General features: G+C 35.7%; 1 protein-coding gene across 3 annotated transcripts in view; it reads right to left on the bottom strand.

The window, feature by feature from the left end:
- The window catches only part of LOC131165617 (RNA pseudouridine synthase 5), a 93214-nt gene that overhangs the window by 16521 nt on the left and 49957 nt on the right, over positions 1 to 26736 (bottom strand). For 2 of the 3 annotated variants that reach the window (XM_058123562.1, XM_058123563.1), the window contains exons 11-13: positions 16593 to 16662; positions 1716 to 1794; positions 516 to 609 (exon numbers count right to left, since the gene is read on the bottom strand). In XM_058123562.1, the coding sequence (XP_057979545.1) occupies positions 516 to 609; positions 1716 to 1794; positions 16593 to 16662 (243 nt within the window). Of the gene's footprint in view, positions 1 to 515; positions 610 to 1710; positions 1795 to 16592; positions 16663 to 26736 lie in introns of all 3 variants that reach the window. The other variant, XM_058123564.1, reaches the window with a different exon arrangement.

Here is a 26736-nt window from a genome sequence, read left to right as displayed (position 1 = left end):
CGACTCCCTTACACTGCTTCCCTTTGGGTTCATTCTTTAGAGTTTCTTTGTCTGATCTTGAGGGATTGGAGAGGGTCTTTATTGTAATTGCTCTTCTTTTCTCTAGGAGGATGTCTTGTCCTCCATTCTCTGTAATTTCCTCTTTTTTTTTTTTTTGTTAATGAAGTTCTCTTTAAAAAGAAAAAATTGTGAAAGGAAGCTAACTATAATAAATTATAATCTTTCACCTTTCTCTCTCTTGTCAACAGCTCAAAAAACAAATAAGTAGGACCAATTTAAAATAACAAACCTGAAATTCCAAAGGATAACCCCAACAAAAGATTTCCCAATTTGTGAAATGAAGGGTTCCTATCCCTCACTAGATTTGTCATCCCAAAGTAGTAATTATCTCCCAAATGTGCACTCGTATATCCTTAGCAGCTCATGCCTTTATTGAAAAATAATGAACCATCTAAATAATATTTTGCTAAAAATTATTTTGTAGCAATATCCCAGAAGTACTAGATTTTCCATACCTTATTTGTGGTTGGATGGGAAATAATCAATTGATGTGCATGCAAGTAGTACCCGCAGTCTCCAGGAACCGGCTTTGTAGGCCTCTGGTAACCTCTAATAAAGTTTTTGAAACAAACAGAGCAAACAACTTAAACAAGAACTTGCATAAAAATAAGATTGGACAAGAGATTAAACAAGCACAAAGAGGGCAGTTGTATTGTTACTATAAGAAATCAAAGAAGCTCCAGCACAAAATTTCAATAATACCAACTAAAAAAAATGAATAAATGATGTGGCATAAAAAAAAGAAAATTTGAATTTATTTTAATTTTATTATTAATTTTGTAACCTTATGGATTATAGGATTTATTTTTTAATTAATTTATTTATGGATTTAATGTTATTTTCTCTTTACTTCTTTCATTATTTAGACTTTAGGGAAAAGCCTATATAAAGGTTTCATTATGCGCAATTGGGAATTGCACGGTTGAGAAATAAGAACCTCAACTGAGGCGTTGCCATTTATTCAACATTCCATTTTACTTTCCCTTTAAATTCTTTCATTTTCATTTTATTCCCCCCCACCTTGTTACCAATCCCTCCTGTGTTAAAAAGCCAATGGTTATACAAGCTATCAGAGAATCGACAAAGATAAATACAGATCATAAAAAAGGAACAGCACACATGATCATCATTAGAAAATCAATAGAAAATTAGCTCTTAACACAGATATAAGACTTTCAAGTTGAAATAATTAATTTAAAGACAAGCAGAGAATAGAACCAGCAGGTTGTGCTAAGCTACATACAATGATCTAAGGATATCATTTTGGGCTTACAAGATCAAGTGCCTATTCCAATAAATTAGAGACAAGAAGCAGTGGTCAATGTTTGAGAACAAAACCAACACACACACACACACACACACACACACACATAAGAGAACATCAAATTCCAGATATTTTATGGTTAAAGGGCAGTAGCTGCATGTTAACAGCAGTTTTGAATTGCTAATTTTTGCAAGCCAAAAAAACTTAGTTTTGTTGCATATTTACTTCCTAAAGATAGTGTTGTAATATATGTTGCTTCCAGCTTCCACGTGACATTTAGTTTAAACTTGTACAAAGGTTTGCATAGCACCATAAATTTTAACATGAGTCCTAAACCAAAGATAATGAAACAAGTGAAAAAAATGCTTATGTTAATGAAATCATACTGTACCCGTCTTGCGCAAAACTTTCATCTACAAATTCAGAATCACAGCACTTGGGTTGCCCACCGGTAACATATAAAGGATCACCTGCAAATTGGTAAAAATAGCAGTCATTGTAGCTATCAAAGTTTGGGGAGCCAAATAGGCAGGTAAGTACTTGGAAGTATTCAACAACCAGGCTAAAGGCTTAAGCCCGTAGTAACTTAATAGTCTTACAACATCAAACACCCTCACAGACATGAATGTATGTATGCACATATTGTAGAGACCTGAAAAATAATAATAATTAAATAATTAAGAGTAATGGAGATAAATGGGAGGAAAAGGAAATTCAAAAAGGGATAAAAGCAGGGTTCGTCGACAAACTCCCTAGTTTCGTCGACGAACGCCCTCATATGGTTCGTGGACGAGCTTCAGAGTCTCGTCGACGAAGGGATACCGAGAGGGTAAATTCAAACCCCTTTGGTTCGTCGACGAACTCCCTTCTTCAGTTCGTCGATGAGGCCACGTGGCCAGCCATCTACAAATATGCAAAAATCGATTTTTGGCGAGAATTCAGCTGCTTTCCTCTTTCTCTCACTACATTTTGGATTCTTCACCTTCTCTCTAAGATTCCGGCTCCATTTTTACCCGTTTCAACGATCAGAATTTACTACGATGATCCCGGGGAGATTCTCTACAACTTAGCCATAGCAGAATTTTGGTTTGAAAAGTTTAGGCATCATCCCAAAATTAGGTGAGTAGATTATTTTAGAGTTTTTATGGTTATCAGGCTTTTCTGAGCCTAGATTTTGTGTTACATAAAAATATACTGAAGTTTGAGTTGATTAAATTAGAGTGTTGTGATTTCAGGGTTTGGGTTTCCAAATATCACAAGTTTGGGTTGAGGATTCTAGCAGGTGTTTCCTTAGGAATTCAGGTAACATTGGTAAATAATTAGTAGTTTAGAATTTTATGGATAAAGATATATGTGAGCCTGGGGAAAAGGCGAGTATAGTTGTTATTCTGAGTTTGGGTTGATTGAATTAGAAAATGTTTTTTATTACTGGATTTTGGGTTTAGTACACTGTGGGTGTGAGGATAAAGTTGAGATCAGGCCTCCTAGTCAGTTAGGTAAGGAAAATATGCTATGCTAACAATTTTAGAAATATTTTTATCAATAAACTATATGTATTTTGGGTATTGAACTCTGGATGATTTATGGTATGAAATTATGTGTTTTCAAGAAAATTCTACAGATTATTATTATTTTTATTATCAGAAAATAAAGATTTCAATACGGAGGTTTTTATTTATTTAATTGTGTGGCATGAGTAAATATCAGAACAGTACAAAATTTACACGGTTTTCAAGGTATCACGACTTACAGTATATGCACAAAAATATGATTTATAGCATGTACAAAATACCATGATATACAGATTACAGAACTATAACTTTCAGATTTTACAGTTTATTCAGATTTTACAGTATATTTAGATCAGTTATTACAATGTTATAGTTAAGACAGTTGAAACAGAATTATGGTAAAATAGTAAGATATATATATAGAATAGTATTATACAATATCAGACCTTGATGAAACAGATCAGATATCAAAGCACGGTATCGTAACTATTTTAGTTCAGAGTGCAACCACATATCTCAGCCAGTGTGTGGATTTTATGAGTAGTCGATCGTGCCTTGGGAGAGATTGCAGGCTCCCCAGTAGTCTGAGTTGAGGCGGCCGATCTGACAACAGAGGTTTCAGTTTACTTATCCTGATAGGCCAACCAGTGTTAAGTCCCGCCTACGGGCCGCACAACCCTGTCATGAGAGGTTAAATCATGACATACAGCCATCCACGAAAGTTTTCACAGATAATATATATATAGATTTACAGAAAACAACAATTATACCTATAGGTACTGAGAGTATGATTAAATAGAAAGTTCAGAAACAATTGTATTTTAAGCCACATAGGTGTGAGTTATATTGTGCTTTATTTTATATGTAATCGCAGCTTCAGTTGATTAAAAGTACATTACTCATGTAAACTCAGTTGTCACACACTGATAATAGCATATTTCGTCTTACTGAGAGTTGTCTCAACCCAGTATTTTAACACTTTTCAAGTGATCCAATTAGACGAGCAGATCAAGCTTGGAGATAGAGGGGATCTTGTATACCCTGTCTGTAGGGTGAGTGTATGCTGGAAGATGTTTTTTTTGTGTAGATCCCGGATGATCTAGTGGAGATTATTGGAGAGATGTGTATATATATGTTTTGAGAAAATACTGAATTCTGGTATTATAATTATGGTTATATGATTTTATGTTTTTCGCTACATAGGTGTATTACCTTATGAACAGGAATTCCTCGGTGCCCACCTCGGGTCCGAGACATTGTAGTAGATATTACAGGGGTATCAGAGCATTATAATTTCACAGCGTGTGTATATATCATGGTTTTAAATAACGGCCGTTACGTAGCGTAACGGCCGATATGTAACGTAAATCAAGGCCTCCGAAACTGATATGGGCCGATAATGCGGTTCGGGAAAAATTCACAGCCGTAACGGCCGTTACCCCAACATTACACTTCGTAACGGTCCGTTACGGACCGTTACATGTTGACAGCTTGCAGAAATCTGAATCGCCTTTCTACTGCAGCGCTCCTTTCCCCCTCTCCCAACCACCCATCTACCATTCAATCTAACCAAATCTAACATTCAAAGAGTAAACAGGAAAGTAAAAATCATACCTTGAAATTTGGTTGGCCAAAGCAATAAAAAGGCTTCACTTCTTCGAAGCTTGAGCAAACTCATCTTCCCAGCCTTCGTCTAGCCTTCCTAATCCTAACTAAGTTCTTCGAAGCCTGAGAGTGGCCTTCGACAGCTTCCTCCGCCAGTCGTCGGCTCGTTGCACTCGCCACCACCAGCTAGCCCTCTGCCAGTCGTCGCATGGAGCTTGGAGTCAACGATAGCCCTTCGACAGCTTCCTCCAGTTGTCGCACTCGCCGCCACCAGCCAGCCCTCCACTAGTCGTCGCACGAAGCTTCGAGGCTCCTCCGACTCCCCTCCCCTCTCTCGGTCTCACTCAGACTCTCTGCTCATCTCAGCGTATGAGGTAAGCTTTAAAATTTCAATCAAGTAGTCAACACTCAACACCCACATCACTTCTTATTATGTTTTTTTTTTTAATTATAATTTATTGTAAATTATGTTTGTTAAATTGAATTAAAAAAAAGAGAAATTTAATAGAGTAAAAAATTTGAAAACAATAATAATTATACAAAATAAAATTTTCTTAATTTATAAATATTTTAATTGTCTTATATTTTTTGAAAGGTAATTAGGAAAATATAGTTCCATCACATATTTCCTGTTTATAAATATTTTTTAAGTTTTAAAACATCATTTTGACCTTAAATTTAAAATTAGGTAAAATAAATCTTTACATGATCTATTTTTTGTTTTTAGTTATCAAATAAAGTAAAAATTGATAAATTAATAAAAAAAAATTTAACCTAATAGTTAATACATTAATAATTTCAGATTTTTACTAATTACTACTTGAATTTGTAGAAAAAATTTTATTTTAATCCATATACTGAGAAAATGCTTAAAAAGTTAAATAGCCAATTTGTACTGTATGAATCTCTATTAGTGATGCTGTGATGTATTATGTATATGAAAGTAGAGCAAAAGTCTTTTCCACCTTTAAAATTACAATGTTAATTTCTTATAGTTATAAATGAAAATATCTTTTTAAAGATAAAGGAATATATTTTTTTGTAATAAAATATTTAATATTTTATAATTTTGTTTATTTAAATATAAAAATAAATTAAACATTACTTATTATTTTTAATCAAATATTATATTTTATTTTTACGTAATAAGTATTTAAAATTAGAAGGACTATTTAGTACTTATTATTTAATATTTACTAAATTACTAATTATAATATTATTCCTATCATTTTTTTAGAAAGGTTGTAACTTTGTAGTTTGTATTTTCTCTATGTTATGTGTAGAGATCATCAAATTAAGTCTATCAATATGTCACGTGATAGAGGAAATGAGAACTTGCCTAATGAGGATATTGGATGGCATTTTGGTACTGCGGTGGACGGTAATAGACATGTTATTATGTGTAAGTTATGTGGGAAGATAATTAAAGGGGGGCATTACACGCTCGAAACAACACTTGGCACATAAAAAGGGTCAAGTAGCTGGATGCTCAAATGTGACCACACAAGTAAGAGAACAAATGATGAAACATCTACAACAGTATGCTGAGAAGAAAAGAAATAAACAAAAAAGGCAAGAAGAAGCAGAAGCCCAAATTAGAGGGGATTTTGAGAATTTGAGTGATGAAGAAGACTTGGAAGAAGAAAGTATGAGATTTGCTCGACAAGAAAGCATACGATTACAACAACAATGGGAAGAGAGACAAAGATTTCGAGCAAAAACAACTAGAGGGTGTAATATTTATGAAAAGGGAAGTGGCTCTGGCAGTGGTGCTACCAGTGGTTTCAATAGAGCAGGAGCTCGATCTTATAGTGGTCGAGAAGCTGGAGGTAGTGGACGATAATGGATCAATTCTGATGCCCCTGAAGCTAGACTAAAGGCAATGGATCCTATTTTAGAAAGAAGCAAGAGTGCGAAACAACCAAAAATCAACACTAAGTTACTGAAAGGTTTAAGAAGTAAATTAGGAAAAGCAGTTGGAAAATTCTTAAATTATAATTGGATTCCAGCGAATGTAGCTGACTCTCCATTTATGCAGAGTCTATGCTTGATATTGCTGCAGAGGTTGGAAAGGGGGTGAAGGGTCCATCACCCTATGAGGTATCTAAAATTTATTTGGAGCAAGAGTATCAAGAAATGAAAAATTATATAGCTTCTTTTGCTGGAATTTGGAAGGAGAGAGGTGTAACCCTTATGTGTGATGGTTGTTCAGGACCAACTAGAAAACACATTATAAACTTTTTAGTTTATTGCGATAGAGGCACCGTGTTTCATAAATCAGTTGATGCCTCTGATGTGTCAAGCAAAACAGCTGAATATTATTTCAGGTAATTTTTTAATTTTAATCGTATATATAAATAGTACTATGAACTTGCATGTTTTTAATTAAATAGTAGTAATTATTAAATCTATAATTTCTTTTCAGATTAATGGACGAGATGGTTGAAAAAATTGGAGAGGAGAATGTTGTCCAAGTAGTGACTGATAATGAAGCTGTAATGAAGGCCAAGAAGAAAATTATTAATGCAGAAGAGGCCCAATCTCTATTGGACAGCATGTACAGCTCATTGCATAGACCTTATTCTTGAAGATATTGGTAAGAAAAGTAACGTGAAGAAGGTGTTAGAAGATGCAAGAACAATAACCTCATTTCTTTACAACCACACATGGACAGTGAATTTCATGAAGAAATTAACAAATAATAGAGTTACTTCGCCCTGCCATCACTTGATTTGCCACAAATTTCATTGCTTTGGAGACTATTATCAGGCATAAACAAGTACTAAGGGAAATGTTTACATCTGATACTTGGAAAAGCTCAAGGTTTGGGATGGCAAAATCAGGCCCAGCATATGATTCAAAGAAAATTATCTTAGGCAAAGAGTTTTGGCAAAAGGCCTCTGATATCATTAAAGTGCAAGAACCCTTAGTGAAAGTTCTTAAATTGGTTGATGGTGATGAAAAACCAACCATGGACTTCATATACGAGGCAATTGATAGGGCGAAGTTGGCCATTCAAAAAGATTGCTGGTTTTACAAAGACTATTGGAAAATTATTGACAACCGGTGGAGTTTTCAGTTGCACCAAGATTTGCATGCTGCTGGTAAGTGTAAATCAAATTCAATTTCTTATTATTTTAACTTTTAAATTATGCATAGTTTTATTACAGAACTATTGATTAATATGTTTCTAAATTTAATTGTAAGATATTTTTTGAACCCACAATTTCTTTATGGTGCCCCACCCTCTCCTGAAGTTGCTAAAGAAGTCATGGATGGGGTTAAAAAAGTGATAACCAAGTTGGTACCTGATATAAGTACTCAAATTCGGGCTATTAATCAAGTAAGTATTGGTTCCATTAAATTGAATAATGAATTGTTCTAGTATTTTGTAACACTTTCAAGAATAATTATTAATACATCTAATTAATTAATTATATTTCACAATCATCCTTTTTTAGTTGTTACTATATCGAGATAGGCAGGAGACTTTTGGAACCCCGTTGGCTCAAAGGGCAGTGAAACAAACATATCCTGGTAAATATGGCTATATAGCTAAATAATGGATGAATGACTTTATTTTCTCTCTTTATGTTCAAATTTGACTTTTGAAATATACGCTATACTAACATAAAACTTTTTTTAATTATTCATGCAGCAGAATGGTGGATTCATTATGGCTTGTGTGCTCCAACGAATAGAAATCAGAGTTCTTAGCCAGACCACATCAGCTTCGAACTGTGAGCGTAATTGGAGCACCTTTAGCCTCATTTATACGAAAACAAGAAATAGATTAAAGTACATGAGACTACAAAAACTTGTTTTCGTACATTACAACATGAGGTTAAAGTTAAGACGTACAATGAGAAGAAGCCAACGAGAAATTGAAGAGGGTTTCAATCCTATCAATTTGGACTACATTTTCGAAGATGATCCTTTAAGTCAATGGTTAGAGGAGAGAGAGACACCACTACTCGACGGTCAGGACAATTCAAATTGGTTAAATGAAGAAGTTGGTGGTACTATAGAAGAAGGTGATCAACCACCAATAAACGCGCATGATGATTCAAGTTCAAGCCCTGAACGTACACAAAGTGATGACAATCTTGGTTTGAGTCCACCAAGTGATGATAATGGTAATAGTGGTTCTGGAGCTGGAGTTGGGGGCGGGGTGGCAGTGGTGGTGGTGGAGGCGGGGGTGTAGAATATAATTATGGATATGACACAGGGACATCATTTGCAAGGGATATATATCCTTCTGATCCTTATGGACTACATGACATACCTGAAAATTATGACTTGGGTATTCCTCCAGGGAACCAATCTTCACAACCCAGGAGAAGGAATGCTCGTGGTAACCCTAGTGATTCTACTAAAGATTCATATGGTGTGGTTCGTAGTTTTGGTGACTTTGGTTTAAATGGTTCATCATCACAGTCATATGGATCTCATTCAGCATATCCACATTATGCATCCCGTGACTCACATTTTTATCCTAGTGGATCAGGAATCTCAGGATCTAGTGAGTCTTCTTCTACACACTACCCAGAGCCAGCCCCTGCCCCAACTTATGGACATTATTCAGGAGGATTTTCATCACCAGTACATTTTCAAGAGCAACAACGAAATGACGCAAACTTGGGTTTATTCAACTATGTATTTCCATAAGGATGAGGAGATAATTTCCCATCCCAATCTCAAGATACAGATGCAAATTATGAAGACCCTCCACGTCATTCTTTTTGGTGGTGACGTGTTATGTTATAAATTTGTAATATTGTATTCATGTATTTTCAACTATTTATTGATATTTGATATTAATCACTTTTTAAATTCATGTATGTGTAATGTGTATATTGAGTATTGAGTCTATTGATTCATTTTTAGTAACTTTATGACTTTAATTAATTGATTCTTACATTTCTACATCTTTTTACTCATTAAAGTAATGAAAACTATAAAAAAATATGTTTTTTTTTTTTTAAACAGCGCACTAAAATTAATATAAAAATCATAATGCCTATTAAAAAGCATTTGTAGGTTGAATGAAAGCCTTCAAAATTCATTAAAAATCATGTATTAATGGATTTCATGTTTATTTTTTGATTTTGGCATGGTTGTGCATGTGTGAAAAAAATTCACGACCGTTACGCCCGCTTCCCGTTACGTAACACCCGCGTCTCCCACAACTCGCGACACCCGCGACCGTTACGCAATGTTACCCGTGACTGCGATTTCGAACCATGGTATATATATATATATATAAACAGGAATTTTTGGGTCGTTACACATATGTACATTCATGTATCTGTGTGCGTGTGCGCATGTATTGTGTATGTTTATCTCTCCTCTCACAGTTTGGGCAAATGTGGGCAAGTCCAGCTAGATCCCAGGTCTATATTCAATTGATGGTTTGATCCCTAACACTATCCACTTTTCTGGGGCATGACAGGCGCTCTCCAACTTAGGTAGTTAGCATCCTCTTGAAACTTTAAATGTGTCCAGCTCACTCACTTCTATCAAGTGATATGGGGGCAGCATAAATGATTACACACACCTTTCGGACTAGAACCATTTGGGTGGAATACCCATACATCCACTTTGGGGAGTACGTGTTCCTCCAACCATAATAGTATAACATGATAGTGCCCCACACTTCCGACCAATGTGGGCTCTACTACCATGTGTAGTGATTTAAGTTTGGGGAGTCTAGAAAATGCCCAACAATTGAACTAAACGGTTAAGATGATATTTACCAATACTCCCCCCGCCCCCCCGACACGCCCATTACGCACACGGTCAGATAGTGGTAGTCTGGATGGTATTGTAGATTGGTTATGTTGGAAAGGCCATATTCCAAGGAAGGTTTGCAAGAATTGCTTAATTTTTTGGAGCCTTTATAAAGAGAGTAATTGATAATTGCTTCCTGAATTTCTACAGGAAGACTGTGAAGGTGTTTAGGATTATTATCACTCGATGATGAGGCAAGACTAAGGGTACGGATAATTGGAAGGATGTGAAGAATGGACTTTGATCTGGATAGAAAATCAGCAGGGGTTTTTTTATTTCACTGAACATAATGAACTTCAAAATCTGAGTAAGTGAACCTTTGCCCGTCAAAGTAACTATGGATGTGGAAGGGTCATATTGGTTAAATTGTAGCATTTTAGGGAAGAAAGACATCCATTTCTATGCAAAAATGATGCCTGCGGAGATGAAATTGGAACACACAGACACAGACACACACGTATATATCTTTCTGTCTGCATGTATGAATGTATGTATAAAACTCACTATCTCATGGTTTGGTGATGCAGGACAAATCCCAACAGATCAGTGACCAATCTCTACTGGGTTAGCTGTCCGACGCCATACTTGATGGGGGTATGAGAGTCATTCTATTGACCACATGAAACAAATAAAGAACTTAACATTTGCACTTCTTCAATCAGGTTAACAACAAAATAGAAAACTGGAAAGGAAAAAAAAAAACAATCGAGATATGATAGCCGTAAGCTATGGAAAGGCAGCTGAATTAAACATAAATTTGGGAAAGCTATTCAATAAGATTAACAGGAAAATGTAAGGTGGTTTGTGAACTTGATATGGAAGTTGGGATTTTCTCCTTCACATTCTCACAATAGTGGCCTTTGGTGACCTTTTGTACAAATGGTTCATCAATATATTACCAGTCCAACATTTTCAGTGCTCATTAGTGGCTGCCCCTCCAAGTTTTCAAATCCTCCAGTGGGTTAAGACTTGAGGCAAGAAGCTACCCTCTGCCCCTTATTGTTCTTCATGGTAATGAAAGCCTCCTGCTGCAAAAAGCCATAAATGAAGGTCTTTTCAAATTTCAGCAATGGGAGGAATGGTAGAGGAATGGAAGTCTCCCATCATCTCTTGGATGATGGCATCATTATCTTCTGTGAGATGGATTCTCAGCAAATCCTCAATTTAAGGGGTATCCTCCTCTGCTTTGAAGCAGTCTTGGGGCTAAAAGTCAGCTTGGGAAAGTTGAAATTATTCCAATAGGAGACAGCATGGAAGGGGCTTTCCTTGCAGTATCTGGGGCTGCAAGCAAGGATCCTTCCCTCTAACCTACCTAGGTCTCAAATCTACTAATCTATTACATGTCCTCCTTCCCCATTCCTTGCTCAGTAGCCAAAAGATTGAAAAGGACATCTAGAAAAGGTTTTTTTGGGAAAAGATGGAGAGGAGTTCAACTACCATCTTGTAAATAGGGGGTCACCAAGTAATCCATACAAAATGTAGGCTCAGAGCTCAACAAAGCCCTCATTGGAAAGTGAATTTGGAGGTTCATGAACAAACAGGATTATTTTTGGACAAAGACAATTGTTTCAAGTATGGTCTTGATCACAGCAGTTGAATGTCTAAACAAGTTTGAGAATCTTATGGCATAGCAATTTGGAGATACAAGCAGAAAGACTGGGAAGATTTTTCCTCCTTGACAAATTTTATATGGGGAAGAGGGTAATATTTTCTTTTGGCATGACATCTGGTGTGGCGCCTCTCCTTTTAGCATAAGGTTCCTACTATTTTTAGCTTGGCCAGTCACCAAGATGCACTTATTAGCAGTCACCACCAACTCTTGGTCAATGGGATCACCTAGGGCATTCCACTTGTGAGGAATGCACTCTTCGGAGGATTGGAAGCTAAGTAAATTTCTTTGGCAGCTTGTGTAAAGCTTGTTTCTGAAGCATCCCCAATTAACCAAAATGGATACTGGACAATAGTGGCAGCTTTGCAGTCAGTTCCTACAACAAGAAACTTATATCTCCAGCCGTAACCAGCAGAAAGCTCCCTTGGAAGCTTATTTGGAAGACTCCAGCCCCCACAAATATTGATTTTCTACTTGCATGGGAGGCAATCTTTGAAAAGGTCCTCATGATGAACAAGCTGCAGAAATAGGGACTGACCTTTGTCAACAGATGCTATTTGTGCAAGGAAGATGCTGAGGCATTTGACCATATCTTCTTGACCAGACAGCTGGGATTTGGCCACTGCACTGACCAGGCAGCGGAGGGTCACTGCTATGACAGTGGAGAAAGAAATCTTAGATGGAAAGGCATTCGGTCAAGTAAAAGGAGAAGGACAGCTTTGAATAAATTGCCCTCATCATTTTTTGGATTGCGTGGAAGGAAAGAAATAGAAGAGGCTTTGAAGGATTGGCCACATTGCTGAATATAATCAAAGACAGATGGACTAGCACTATTACTAGTTGGCATAATGGATTGTACATGATAGACATCCATACTGTTATCTTTTTGATGCCTTGTATTATGGGTGATTTATTTTTTGACACTGTTTTGTACGTGTGGCAACCCTTAGCTCCTTTAGTGAATTCTTTTTTTACTTATTTTTTTAAAAAAATCCAGCTAATCATGCTTGATATTTGATCATGCTACAAGTACAATATATCACAAAGAAATAACAAGCAGAATACAGCAAAGTAGTTTCTTGCCATAAATGGTTTCATGTTCTTTCCATTCCCGATTTAGTTTAGTCAAAAAGCATGAAATATGAATGCATCTTCAGCGTTCTCATCTCCAGGTTCATGTTCTGATTATTTTGAGACATAGACTTCTGCATTGCCAAAACTGTTTCATTATATATTTTTTCATCTATAGTGAATATGTGATGAAGACATAGAATCAATATTCTGTGTGGCTTAAGAAAAATCCAATGAAACACTCTTGGCAATGACAGCAATCTTGGATTTCTCAGAAGAATCAGAAGCTGAATTTAAAAATGAGGATTCGAGCCCATAGTCTAACATGAAGAAATGAGAAGCATTAGTGGAAAAGGTAGTCTGGCTAAAAGTATTTTCTACAAATGTAGATGTGGATTCTGCATTAAAATAAGTGGGAGCACATTCGGTTTATCTTGGTTCACCCATATTCTTATGAGTAATGTTGTTAAAATGGCGATTCCACCTAGGATTGTTTAGGAGTCAGTCCTCAGGATTGGATCTAAGATCCTATGAATTATAGAAATAATTCACTAGGTTTCACCAAAATAACATAGAAAAGCTAAAACCTAGAACCTCCAACATAAAAACAAGGACTCGCACTTTAAGAATGAGATCCACTTTAGCTAAAATAGGTAGACATCTACCTCAGATTAAGTTTCGAACCCTTGCTCACATTCCTAAAGTCATTCTCACATAAAGAAACTTGAAAACATATAATAAAGTAAGAAAAAGACAACGATAACCAACTTAAGCATTCACAATAAAATTAATCTCAATGAAAAAAACTGGCATCTTCAAAAAGCAAAGGCACAGCAAAGAAGCAGCCTCTCAAATCTCGACTTAGAAACTATTTTATATCTTTTTGTCTTAAAATAATATTCATTGAATTGATTCGATTATTTTTGTGTTTTTAGATTAATTCCAAGGTTTAAGGAAGAATGTGAAAGGTCTGGTTTAAAAATAATTTTTATCAAACAATTATACCATTCTAGATATAGTAGGTTTTTTGCTTAAGAAGTCCAAACACAAATTCTAAAAAAAATGATTCAACTTTTAGGTTATGTAACTTATGTTAGATTTGTGGAATGTCCTAAGAATAGAATGGAATTATGATGAATGTAATAAAAATTGTATAAGGATGTAATAATTTAGAAAAAAAATCACTCATGAAAAAGCTTGTGTTATTCCATCCAACATGGAATAGGATAGTATAGACATACCCATGTGAAGACTGGGAATAGGTATTCCTTGTCTCTTTCATGTTATACATAATAAAAACTTTTGCACTGTCATTTGTTTTATGATGACAACACATTCTTCTATAAGCTATCAAATCCCTATATTCTCACCATTCTATTTCTAGGAAGAGACATTCCATGAACCAAACATAACCTTCTTTTTCACATGGAAAGTTTTGATTGATTCTCTACAAGGTTGAAGAATCTTTTATGCATATAGAAAAAAGAAATCAAGTGTAACTATATATACGTTGACTAATTGTAAAACGAACTGCTGCAGTCCAAATGTAAGCTGTAGTTTTCCATCCCCAGTACTGATCAAAATTGAAGCATGAAATTGGATAAAGGACATGACAACAGCATGGGTACCAGAACATGGCAAAACCTAGAAAAAACTAGGACACAATGATTGTGGCATGAAAGTGCATACATAAGTGGCATGGATGTATGCGCATACAAGCATACAAACACACACATGCGCGTACATATATAACATTTAACGATATCTTTTTTAAGGGTTTAACATTTAATATCTATACAACACTATTTTTACAAATAGCCAACACACATGCATATGATTCTTCCTTTTCCTCCTTTCCATAGATATTCTCAATGCAATACTTTTACTATAAAAATAATAAATTTTATTTGAAGTTTTAGATCCATTATTCTGTTCCTTGTTAAATCTATAGTCTTTCGTACACAAAATAAAACTCTAACCATAATGTCATTATTGCATCGAAAGAGGGTTAAAGGAACAGTCAAGGAAATGTCAAAGGAGCTCTGTGTCTGAATTCCAAGCTAAAAAAAATAGTTTTAACATTGCGGACGTGCATAAAGAGTGTTAGATACATGACTGTCCAATAAGTATTGGTGTTTGATACAGACACAACATAGGCACAACTCCTTTGTAATAATGTTCACACTCCATAATCATGTAGCAAAGGCAAGGAATTGAGAGGACAACCAGGACATGCATGAGAAATGCTAGATACATAAGTGATGACTCTCCAATAAGTATTGGTGTTTGATACAAACACAACATAGGCACAACTCTTTTGTAATATTGTTCCCGCTCCATAATCATTTAGCGGAGGCAAGGATTGGGAGGACAACCAGGACGAAACGTTATTAGCAGAGGATCTAATAAATAGGGAGGAGATTTCATGAGAATTTATTAGTGACAGATTTCGGAATGTCTTGGTTATTTTATAAGGTCAAAAGATCACAACAAGAGCCTACTTCACAGGGAAGGGAATTTGAGGCGAGGAATCAGGAAGACAACCAAGGAAATTCAAGTGTCCAAAAAGCCTTAACCTCGAAGGTAACTTTAGCTTACAACATGATCGTGTAACAGAAGCGAGGATATACTAAATAGGGAGGAGATTTTGTGATAAATTATTAATGATAGTTTTTTTAGAACGTTTTGGATATTTTATAAGGCCAAAAGATTGCAAAGAACCTACTTAAAAGGGAAAGGATTTCGAGGGAACGCACTAATGGTAGTTTTCACTAACAAAGGAAGGTTGCACTTGGTGCAATGGCAAGTGCTCAACCGCCCAACACAAGGCTGCTGCTTGAATCCACGGAATCAGCCCCTCTTGTAACAAGAATAACACTGCCCACACTCCACACCTACATTTTTTGCTGATATATGAGGGAATCTTGTGCACTAGGCTGGCTCTTCCAAATATATATATATATATATTGACACAGGATAAGAATTTTAGGTCACCAAAAAAACCTAAAAAATCTTGTTCTTCTGTTCCCTCACATTTGCCAAAAGACAATTTTTAGTTTCTTGTAAAAAGATATTGACCAAAAAAAATTAATAATTGCATTACAACAAACAATAAACCAAGCCCTAACTCCCACTAGGTGGGATCATCTACATGAATATTTTTCCACCAATTTATATGATCATGGGTAACTTCCTATGACAAATTCAGGGCTATTAAATCCCTGCTATCTCATTCCAAGTTATTTTAGGTCTACCCCTATCCTTCTATAGCCCCTCACAACAACTAGCTCGCTTGGACCGTAATTCTGGTTTTGATTTCGATTCCTCTCATTTTCAAACCGCAATTTTTGACTCTCCCCATGACCAAACCAAACAAAACCAAGTTCACCCCTACTCTCTCCTCATTGGTGCACTATATAGCCTATGTTGCACATGCCCAAATCATCTAAGCCACCCCTCCCTTATCGTATCCTCTACAAGAGTTACACCTAACTTGTCGTGAATATGTTCATTGCTTAATAATTGCTTAGATAAATATAACAGTTCATTTCCTGAAACACAATCTATGTTTTCTCAAAAAGGGGAAAATTTTCAGCAAGATTGAACCTAACTAGAATTTAAATTTCGAACTTCATCTTTATTTAAGGCACCATTAATATGTCAGCACTACAAACACAGTTACCTAAGAGTGGATGCCCTATGAAAGAAAGATGAATGCGAATTTGATGTGGACGTCCTGACTGGATCTCAACCTGTAAAAAAAATATATTTATAAAAAGCATAGAAAGACAAAATATAAATACTGGAAGATGCAAAAGACAACTCAATTTTTATCTATTACAAACTTCTATTACTTTTTTTCCCATTCCCTGAATGTTTACCCACATTCATCTAAAAGAATGTTTGTCTAAACAGTTTTGATATGCTGATTAACTGTTTTATGATGATTTCCAAAGTTTTTTTTCTAAAAAAAATAAAAAATAAAAATTTAGATCAAATTTCAAATTTCAAAAAATTTTGAAAAAAAAGGTCTTCCTACTAGAAGATTTCCATCCAACTCATTTTCCAGTTACCTTATTTATCCAAATGAGAAATGGAAGTGCAGACACTGAATCCATATAAGCAGAGTTTCAATTGCATGTTTTAATAAAATAGAAACTTAATCAGAGAGAAAAAACCTAAACTGTCCAAGAAAAGGAGGATAAGACAACCTCTAATCTCCAGAAAACTATGGGAAAAAAAAAAGAAAAACTCAGCACAGCAAAGCTTTCCAATCATATTAAATATCAATTAGCTAAGGAAACTTTAAAGTCCCTGCCAGCTGAAGCCCACAAAGAAGCAAGAAAAACTATTTTATCCCAAGACACTCAAAGGCAAATGTTGACATCCCCTGCAAAATCCCTTGAATACCCAAGCATTGCTCTCCAACCAAAGACACCAAATCATAGCAAATGCTGCACAGCTTGACAAAATCCTACCCTCCTCATTTCTACCAAAACCCTTAGAATAATGAAGTATAAAACCATCAGAAAAAATCGGGACATGCCCATTGCCCGCGCCCCCCCCCCCCCCCCCAAAAAAAAAAAAAACAAACAGTAATGTCTATTCCACTTGGTCCAAGCAGTAGAGTATGGCTAAAAAAAGGTGAACGAGATTCTCCACTGTTTTGGCACATCAAACAAGCATCAGGAGATAATGCCTTCTAACTTGCAACAGATTGTTGGTGTTATCTTCATTAAGAACTGCTGATCAAACAAATGCCCTCGCCTTGGACGGACCCTTAGCTTTCCAAATATAATTCACTAAGGAAAAAAGAGGCAGGAGACTGAATAATATGAAAATAAAATTATTTGCAGAAATAGACTCTAGAACTATCCAAATCAAATCCTGCAATCACCACTAGATGAAGAATAAAAAGAAAGCAATGCGGTAAAAAGCAAAATGAGCTCATCAGCCCCTCAATTATCAAATCCATGGAGAAGTGGAAGTCCCATGAAAGAACCCTTTCCTCGAACAACCAGAAAACTAGCGGTTGGAGAATCATGAAAACTACAGAGGCAATACAGGCGAGCAAACACTACAGAAAAAGGAACATAGCCTCTACAAATATCCTCCCAAAAATGGTGCTGAGACCCATTCCTCACTTTATACACGACTCGAGGAAAGAACAAATTAGAAGTCTGAAAAATGAATTTCCACGGGCCCTTACGGGTGACACTATTCCCTAATTTAACATCCCAACTATTCACCTGAACAGAAAACTTAATCTTTATCACTTCGTGCCTAAGGGAATTAACAATATAAAGGGAAATATCATAATAATTTTCCTACCAAAGCAATGTTTGCAGACACCAACTCATCAAGATCCAAACCCATTCAGCATTGGGCATACAAACTACCTCCTAACTGAGCAAACAGTCCCTCTTCTCAATCTCACTTACCCTAAGCAAAGGAAATCTTTGTCACCTTCATCAACCTCACTGCAACACCCGCAAGATTCCAAAACAAAATAAGAAATAAAGAGGAATGGAAGAGAGTGACACCTTAATTAGAGCATTACAATCACCCAATGAGAGGGGAAAAAAAACACCTTCAAACTATCCAATCTCTTAGAAAATGTTGAGATTTTGATTAAATGAATGACCAAACTTGAATAAAGGTCTCTCCCTCTATTTATAATACAAATCAAATACATTCTAATGACAATAATACCTTTACTAACTCTCACTAATTAAAATACTAACACACTTAATAAAAATAATACTAAAAGACATAAACAACCTCTAACACCCCCCCTCAAGTTGGAGCATAAATGTCATATGCACCTAGCTTGTTACAAATAAATTTAACACGAGCACCCCCTCAAAGCTTTGGTAAACAAATCAACAAGCTACATATCAGACTTAACATAAGCGGTAGTAATGAGCTTCTATACAAATTTCTCCCGAACAAAGTGGCAATCAACTTCAATGTGTTTCGTCTGCTCATGAAAGACTGGGTTGGAGGCAATATGAAGAGCAACTTGATTATCACACATCAACTTCATAGGCTAAGAATGTGAAAAACCCAATTCTTCCAACATGTTCTTCAACTAGACAAGTTCACAAGTAGTGCGAGTCATAACTCTATATTCTTATTCAGCACTAAACTTGACCACCACAATTTGTTTCTATCTCTTCCAAGAAACCAAATTACCACCAACCACGATACTGTACCTGGTTGTAGATCTACGGTTAGAAGGCCACCCAACCCAATCTGCATCTTTATATCCGTGAATATAAGCGTGACCCTGATCACGATATAAAATACCTCTCCTAGTTGCACCTTTGAGATATCTCAAGATGTGAATTATTGCGCCCCAATTACTTGTGCCTCTAGAATATAGAAATTGACTCACAACAACTATTGCAAAAGATATATCTGGCCAAGTGGCTATGAGATAATTCAACTTTCCAACAAGTCTCCGGTATTGTCCAAGCTTAAGTAGGAAATCACCCATATCCAGCACTAACTTGCTACTAGGATCCATGGATGTATCAACCAATTTGGATCCCAATAATCTAGTTTTATCTAACAGATCAATAACATTCTTCCTCTGTGACAAAACAATTCCCATATGAGATCTAAATACTTCTATACCCAAGAATTATTTCAACGGTCCTAAATTTTTGGTTTGAAACTAGTTTATAAAAAAAGTTTGAGACACTAAATACCTTTATCATCATCACCTGTAATAACAATATCATTCACATAAACAAAAAGATGGATCCTACCCGATGAAGCACGATGAAAAAACATAGAATAACTCAAGTACTACAACACTGAAATGACCAAACCATGCTCTAAGAGACTGTTTTAAACCATATAGTGCCTTCGTAAGCTGATACACTAAGCCCGACTCCCCCTGAGCAAAAAACCTAGGTAGTTGCTCCATATAGACTTGCTCCTCAAGATCACCATGCAAGACGGCATTCTTCTCATCTAATTGATATAGAGGCTAGTGACAAGTAGTAGCCAATAGACGTATTGATGTAAGTTTGGCAGCCGAAGAAAAGGCGTCAAAATAATCCAAACCATACACCTGAGTATACCCCTTAGCAACAAGACGGGCCTTTAAATGAGCCATAGAACCATCAAATGTTACTTTCATAGTGTATGCCCAATGACAACCAATCATAGACTTGTTAGGAAGAAGAGATGCCAAGTCCCAAGTGTCATTGTCCTGTAAAGCATTCATCTCTTCAACCATAGTATTCCTCCACCCAGAGTGGCCTAAGGCTTCCGAAACAGATTTAGGAAGGGCGGTAGATGATGGAGCAGAAACAAAACAATAATAGGAGGATGATAAGAAGTCATAACAAACATAGTTGGAAATGGGATGTTGGGTACATGTGTGTTTACCTTTCTGAACAACCATAGGAAGATCAATATCATGGGAAATATGATCAATAGACGAGGAAACCAAAGGTGTGGTAGCAGAAGATATAGGGGACTCTGTAGTGAGCCAAAAAATAAAAAATAAAAAATAAACAAAATAAAATTTAAATTTAAATTTAAATTAAATTAAATTAAATAATTAACTAAATTAAATAATGAAAATCATTAATTAAATTATAAAATAAAACATATTAATATATATTAATATAATATAATATAATATACTATTATAATATATACTTAGGTAAAGATCCTGAAGCTGGAACATTTGGTTTCAACCGTTTCACGCCCCCCCCCCCCCCGAGAGTTCTTCCTGCGGCCAACGCTTCTCTCCGTCTCCATCTCTCTCTCTCTCTCTCTCAATTTCTCAACGGATTTGTGACGGATCGGGAAACGGAAGGTGCCGTTGGATTTCTAGTTCCACTGCCGACAAATCTATTGGAGTGGATTTGTCATGGAAGAGGCTTAGACACTATTCCTTGGGTAAGACAATTTTTTCTTAATTTCTTAATTTCGCTTTAAATCTGCAGTTAAATCGACGATCGGGCACCACCACGGTGTCCTAGTCGCGATCGTCGTCATTTTGCCTCGGGTAAAATTTTCAATTGGGGTTTTCTAGACCCCACTCCAAAGTGAGAGTGAGATTTTGAAAAATAAGTAAATTGACTATATTTGAGGGTATAATTATTGATTTGGAATTCATGGGCCTAGGAAATATTAAAATAATATTTTATTTATGGTTAATTTAATGGAACTAGAATTTTTAATTTCAGGGTCCGGGTGAGCACCGCAGGCATCTTTTCAGGGTCCCTGCTAGCGTAGTGCAAGAAATCAAGTAAGGGAAAAAATATATATTAAACCAGAATTTTTATGAATTTTAATGGAAAATGAATTTAATGGAAAATGAATTGTGTTATATATACGTGTATATGTTTTAGTTTGGATTTAAAATGCCAACCCTTTAATTTATGCTTTCTGAGTCTAGGGTTGTTTTATTAGATACTTATATGTGAAATTGAACTAATGAAAGTGAAATATTTTTCAGAATAATTATGTAAGAAATTAAAGGTATTTTTCTAGTATGTGAATGTTAAATGTGGGTTGACTTATTTTATAGGAAATATATATGAATTTTACCGCTAAATAGTGTGGCATGAGTAAGTAGGAGTGTTGTGTGGAAATATGTTATATGTATGAGAAGCAGGATATTCCGGAAATGAACTGAGTATGAAAATATTATATGAAATATGCTGCATGTGAGTGTTAATGCAACCATGTAGAGCAGCTAATAAATGTTGGGTAAAACAGCTGAAAGATGTTAGGTAAATGTATAACAGCCGAAAAATGCTGGGTAAAACAATTGAGAGATGTTGAGTAAATGAATGACAGCTGAAAAATGCTGAGTAAAACAGCTGAAAGATGCTGGGTAAAACAACTGATAGATGCTGAGTATGAAATGAAATGAAAATGAAAATGAATGAAACGGAAATGAAATGTAAAATGTGAATAATGTAAAATAAGAAAAAACCACATAAAGTGAAATGAAATGAAAAGTAAAAGATGGAAACATGAACAGTTGAGAAATGCAAAATAATGACAAACAAAATAATGTATTATGGTATTATCAGTATTTATGCTAGTAGAACATGTTAAGTATGGGCGAGGCAAACTCTTTGCCCAAGGGCTTGCTAAGAAAGTCGAGTGCCCTAGTTGTATCAAATGTAGCAGTAGGCTGCATAACGTGCTAGGACAAAGGGAAACTACTTGTATGGACGGGTAGATTTCCCTATTTTTGGGAGCCTTCGCTGGTAAACTTTTATATGAACTGTGTGAGTACGAGATTAATTTATCACTTGAGGGCTTACTGAGTAAGGTGAGTGCCTTGATATGCTTTAACTGTGACCTTTGGGTTGCCTAATGTATCAGGGCAGAGGAGTGCTACTTGTATGGGCGGGTAATCACCCCTATCCTTAGGTAATCTCGTGGGTAAAAAACCTTGCATGTGTTTGAATAGGATCAAAAAATGATTTCAGAAATTATGTTAACGATTTTCAAATGTTAAATATTATGTTGTTATATACAAACCTCATGTTGGTCACACACTGTTTTAATATATAGTTTCTTCCCTTACTGAAATATGTCTCACCTGGATTTGAATATATCTTTTTCAGGACCTCCACGAGATCGAGCTTAGAGAGCTCGAGTTATTATAGAACTTTTGAGGAAAAGGGTATAATTTTGATAATATTTTGGGATGTAAATATTTTATATTTTATGTTTTATGTTTTAAGTCTTTTGAGAAATAGATGGTTGTGAAACATACTGGTGTTTGTGAATACTGGAAGTGTAGGTTATGTTTCTGGAGATATGTATATATTTGAATACAGGTGGATGATTAATTTATTATGGTTGGTAGATAGATTTAGAAAACTCTGGTATTATATTTTTTGGGAGATTATATTTATGTTTTCTGCTGCGTACATGATATTAGAGTGTGGATTATCAGGTAAATGAATGGATTAGTAGCCCTCCGGGCCCACGTAGAGGGTCGAGGTGTTACAAATGGTATCAGAGTAATGTCCAGCCGGAAGTGTGATTAATTTCACATCGCTTGAATATGGAAATATTTGAGTATTATATTAAAGATGATTTATACCAGAGTATAGGAAACAGTTAGGATAAGGATGCCAGATGGATAGGTTAGGTTAGGTATTGAAAAGTAGGTTTGGTGTAGGGAAGTATAAGATTTTGTTTTGTAATTTAGAGGCAGAAATACGTCGACGATTTCTTGTAATTTTTCTGAAGCAGTCGACGGCCTCAAAAAAGCCATGGTAAACCTTAGATGATTTCGTTTTTGAACTGTGAGACTGGTCCTTATATGGGGAACTTGGATATATGTTGGGTTTAAATTATATAATTGTGTTATTGGGATTATGATATGAGGTTCTTATCTCTTTCTTGTCCTATTTTCAGGATGGATCCTAGAGATGAGGACGTAGAGGCAGAAGAAAGGGATGATTCGGAGACCTCTAGTGAAAAGGAAATTGATACCTCTGTGATGTTGAGAGGTATAGCCCGACAAGTTAGGGCAGAAATGAGGAAAAATTCCAGAGAACAGAACTGCCCAACTGCAGATAAGGGCAGTAGCATCAAGGAATTTATGAGGTTGAACCCTCCTACTTTTGAGGGGGGGACCTGATCCGGTGATTGTAGAGAACTGGATTCAGCAAATAGAAGAGATATTGGAGGTACTCGATTGCACGGACAAGCAGAAGGTCCGTTATGCTGTCTTTAAGATGACCGGAGATGCAAAACGCTGGTGGCTTTCTGTGAAGCTACTAGAGGAACAGAGGTTGGTAAAGATAGCTCTAACGTGGGAGAGATTCAAAGAGTTATTCTTTGATAAGTATTTTCCTTCATTTGTCAAAGAGGAAAAGATCAAATAATTTACTAATCAGACACAGGGGAATATGATGGTCGGTGAATATGCGGCCAAGTTTGTTGAATTGTCGCGTTTTGCTCTGTTTCTGAACCTGAATGAAGTAAGGAAGGCCAGGAAATTTGAGAAAGGCCTGAGGCACAGAATCTACGAGCTGGTGGTCGAATTTCAGGTCCAGAGTTTTTCAGAACTAGTTGATAAGGCTTCGGTGCTGGAAAAGAGCATCTAGGGCAGTACAGAGCCTATAGAGCAGAAGAAGAGGCCTGCACCACCTAGTTTCCAGGTTGACGTCAGTCAGGGGTCATGGAAGAAAGGAAAAGATGCAGTGGGTCCCGGTTATTAGGGTAATCAGTCTTACCCCGTATGCCAGACATGTAACATGAGGCATAGGGGTGAATGCTGGTTTCAGACTCCTACCTATTTCAGGTGCGGTAAACCAGGGCATGTTAAGAAGAATTATCGAGAACAGTTGCCTGTAGTGCCTGCACAGAATCAGGATCGAGGAAAATAGTCAATACCACTTGGCAGAGGTGGTCCAACACGAGTTTACTCGTTGATCCAGCCTAAGCTAGAGAATGCCAGGGGGGCAAGTATGAATTTATGTTTAAGATAGTGATAATCGTATTTAATTTTAGATGATACAGAAGTTTATTTGGTGATATATACTAAACTGCATGAGTTGATAAATTTTAGTGATGTGAAAAAATGATTAGTTAGTAAAATTTCGAGAACGAAATTTCTTAAGAAAGGGAGAATGTAGTGAGCCAAAAAAATAAATAAACAAATAAATAGATAAATAAATAAATAAATAAAATTTAAAATTAAATTAAATTAAATTAAATAATTAATTAAATAATGAAAATCATTAATTAAATTATATAATAAAACATATTAATATATATTAATATAATATAATATATTATTATAATATATAATTAGGTAAAGATCCTATCCATTTGGTTTCAACAGTTTCACGCCCCCCTGGGAGTTCTTCCTGCGCCAACGCTTCTCTCCATCTCCGTCTCTCTCTCTCTCAATTTCTCAACGGATTTGCAACGGATCGGGAAACGGAAGGTGCTGTTGGATTTCTAGTTCCGCATCCGACATATTTATTAGAGTGGATTTGTTGTGGAAGCGGTTTAGACACTATTCCTGGGGTAAGGCAATTTTTTCTTAATTTCTCAATTTCGCTTTAAATCTGCCGTTAAATCGACGATCAAGCACTATCACGGTGTCCTAGTCGCGATCATCGTCGTTTTACCTGGAGTAAATTTTCAATTAGGGTTTTCTAAGCCCCACTACAAAGCGAGAGTGGGATTTGGGAAAATAAGTAAATTGACTATATTTGAGGGTATAACTATTGATTTAGAATTCATGGGCTTAGGAAATTTAAAATAATATTTTATTTAGGATTGATTTAATGTAACTAGAACTTTAATTTCAGGGTCCGGATGAGCGCCGTAGGCATCTTTTCGGGGTCCCTGTTAGCGAAGTGCAAGAAATCAGGTAAGGAGAAAAATATAGTACAAGAAATCAGGTAAGGAGAAAAATATATATTAAACCATAATTTTTATGAATTTAGTGGAAAATGAATTGTGTTATATATACGGCTATTGTTTCAGTTTGGGTTTAAAATGCCAACCCTTTAAATTATGCTTTCTGAGCCTAGGATTGTTTTATTAATACTTATATGTGAAATTGAACTGATGAAAGTGAAATATTTTTCAGAATAATTATGTAAGAAATTAAAGGTATTTTTCTAGTATGTGATGTTAAATGTGGGTTGGCTTATTTTATAGGAAATATATATGAATTTACTGCTAAATAGTGTGGCATGAGTAAGTAGGAGTGTTGTGTGGAAATATGTTATATGTATGAGAAGCAGGATATTTCGGAAATGAACTGAGTATGAAAATATTATATGAAATATGTTGTATGTGAGTGTTAATGCAACCATATAAAGCAGCTGAAAAATGCTGGGTAAAACAGCTGAAAGATGTTGGATAAATGTATAACAGCTGAAAAATACTGGATAAAACAGCTGAGAGATGTTAGGTAAATGTATAACAGCTGAGAGATGCTGGGTAAAACAACTGAAAGATGCTGGGTATAAAATTAAATGAAATGAAAATGGAAATGAATGAAACGGAAATGAAATGTGAAATGTGAACAATGTAAAATGAGAAAGAGCCACGTAAAGTGAAATGAAATGAAAAGTAAAAGATGGAAACATGAACAGTTGAGAAATGCAGAATAATGGCAAACAAAATAATGTATTATGGTATTATCAGTATTTATGCTAGTAGAACATGTTACGTCTGGGCGAGGCAAACTCTTCGCCCGAGAGCTTGCTGAGAAAGTCAAGTGCCCTAACTATATCAGATGTAGCAGTAGGCTGCATTACGTGCTAGGGCAGAGAGAAACTACTTGTATGGGTGGGTAGATTTCCCTATTCTTGGGAGTCTTCGCAAGTAAACTTTTGTATGAACTGTGTGAGTACGAGATTAATTTATCACTTGAAGACTTACTGAGTAAGGTGAGTGCCCTGATATGCTTTAACTGTGACCTTTGGGTTGCCTAATGTATCAAAGCGGAGGGGTGCTACTTTTATGGGCGGGTAATCACCCCTATCCTTCAGCAATCTCGTGGGTAAAATAATTTGCATGTGTTTGAATAGGATCAGAAAATGATTTCAGAAATTATGTTAACGATTTTCAAATGTTAAATATTATGTTGTTATATACAAAACTAATGTTGGCCACACACTGTTTTAATATATAGTTTCTTCCCTTACTGAGATGTGTCTCGCCCGAATATGAATATATCTTTTTCAGGACCTCCACGAGATCGAGCTTATAGGGCTCGAGCTGTTATAGCACTTTTGAGGAAAAGGGTATAATTTTGATAATATTTTGGGATGTAAATATTTTATGTTTTATGTTTTAAGTCT

The sequence above is a fragment of the Malania oleifera genome, chromosome 10, assembly GCF_029873635.1.
Source record: "Malania oleifera isolate guangnan ecotype guangnan chromosome 10, ASM2987363v1, whole genome shotgun sequence".
NCBI classification, from domain to species: Eukaryota; Viridiplantae; Streptophyta; class Magnoliopsida; order Santalales; family Ximeniaceae; genus Malania; species Malania oleifera.
The sequence above is the reverse complement of the archived record's forward strand: the minus strand, read 5'-3'. Positions and strand labels throughout refer to the sequence as shown.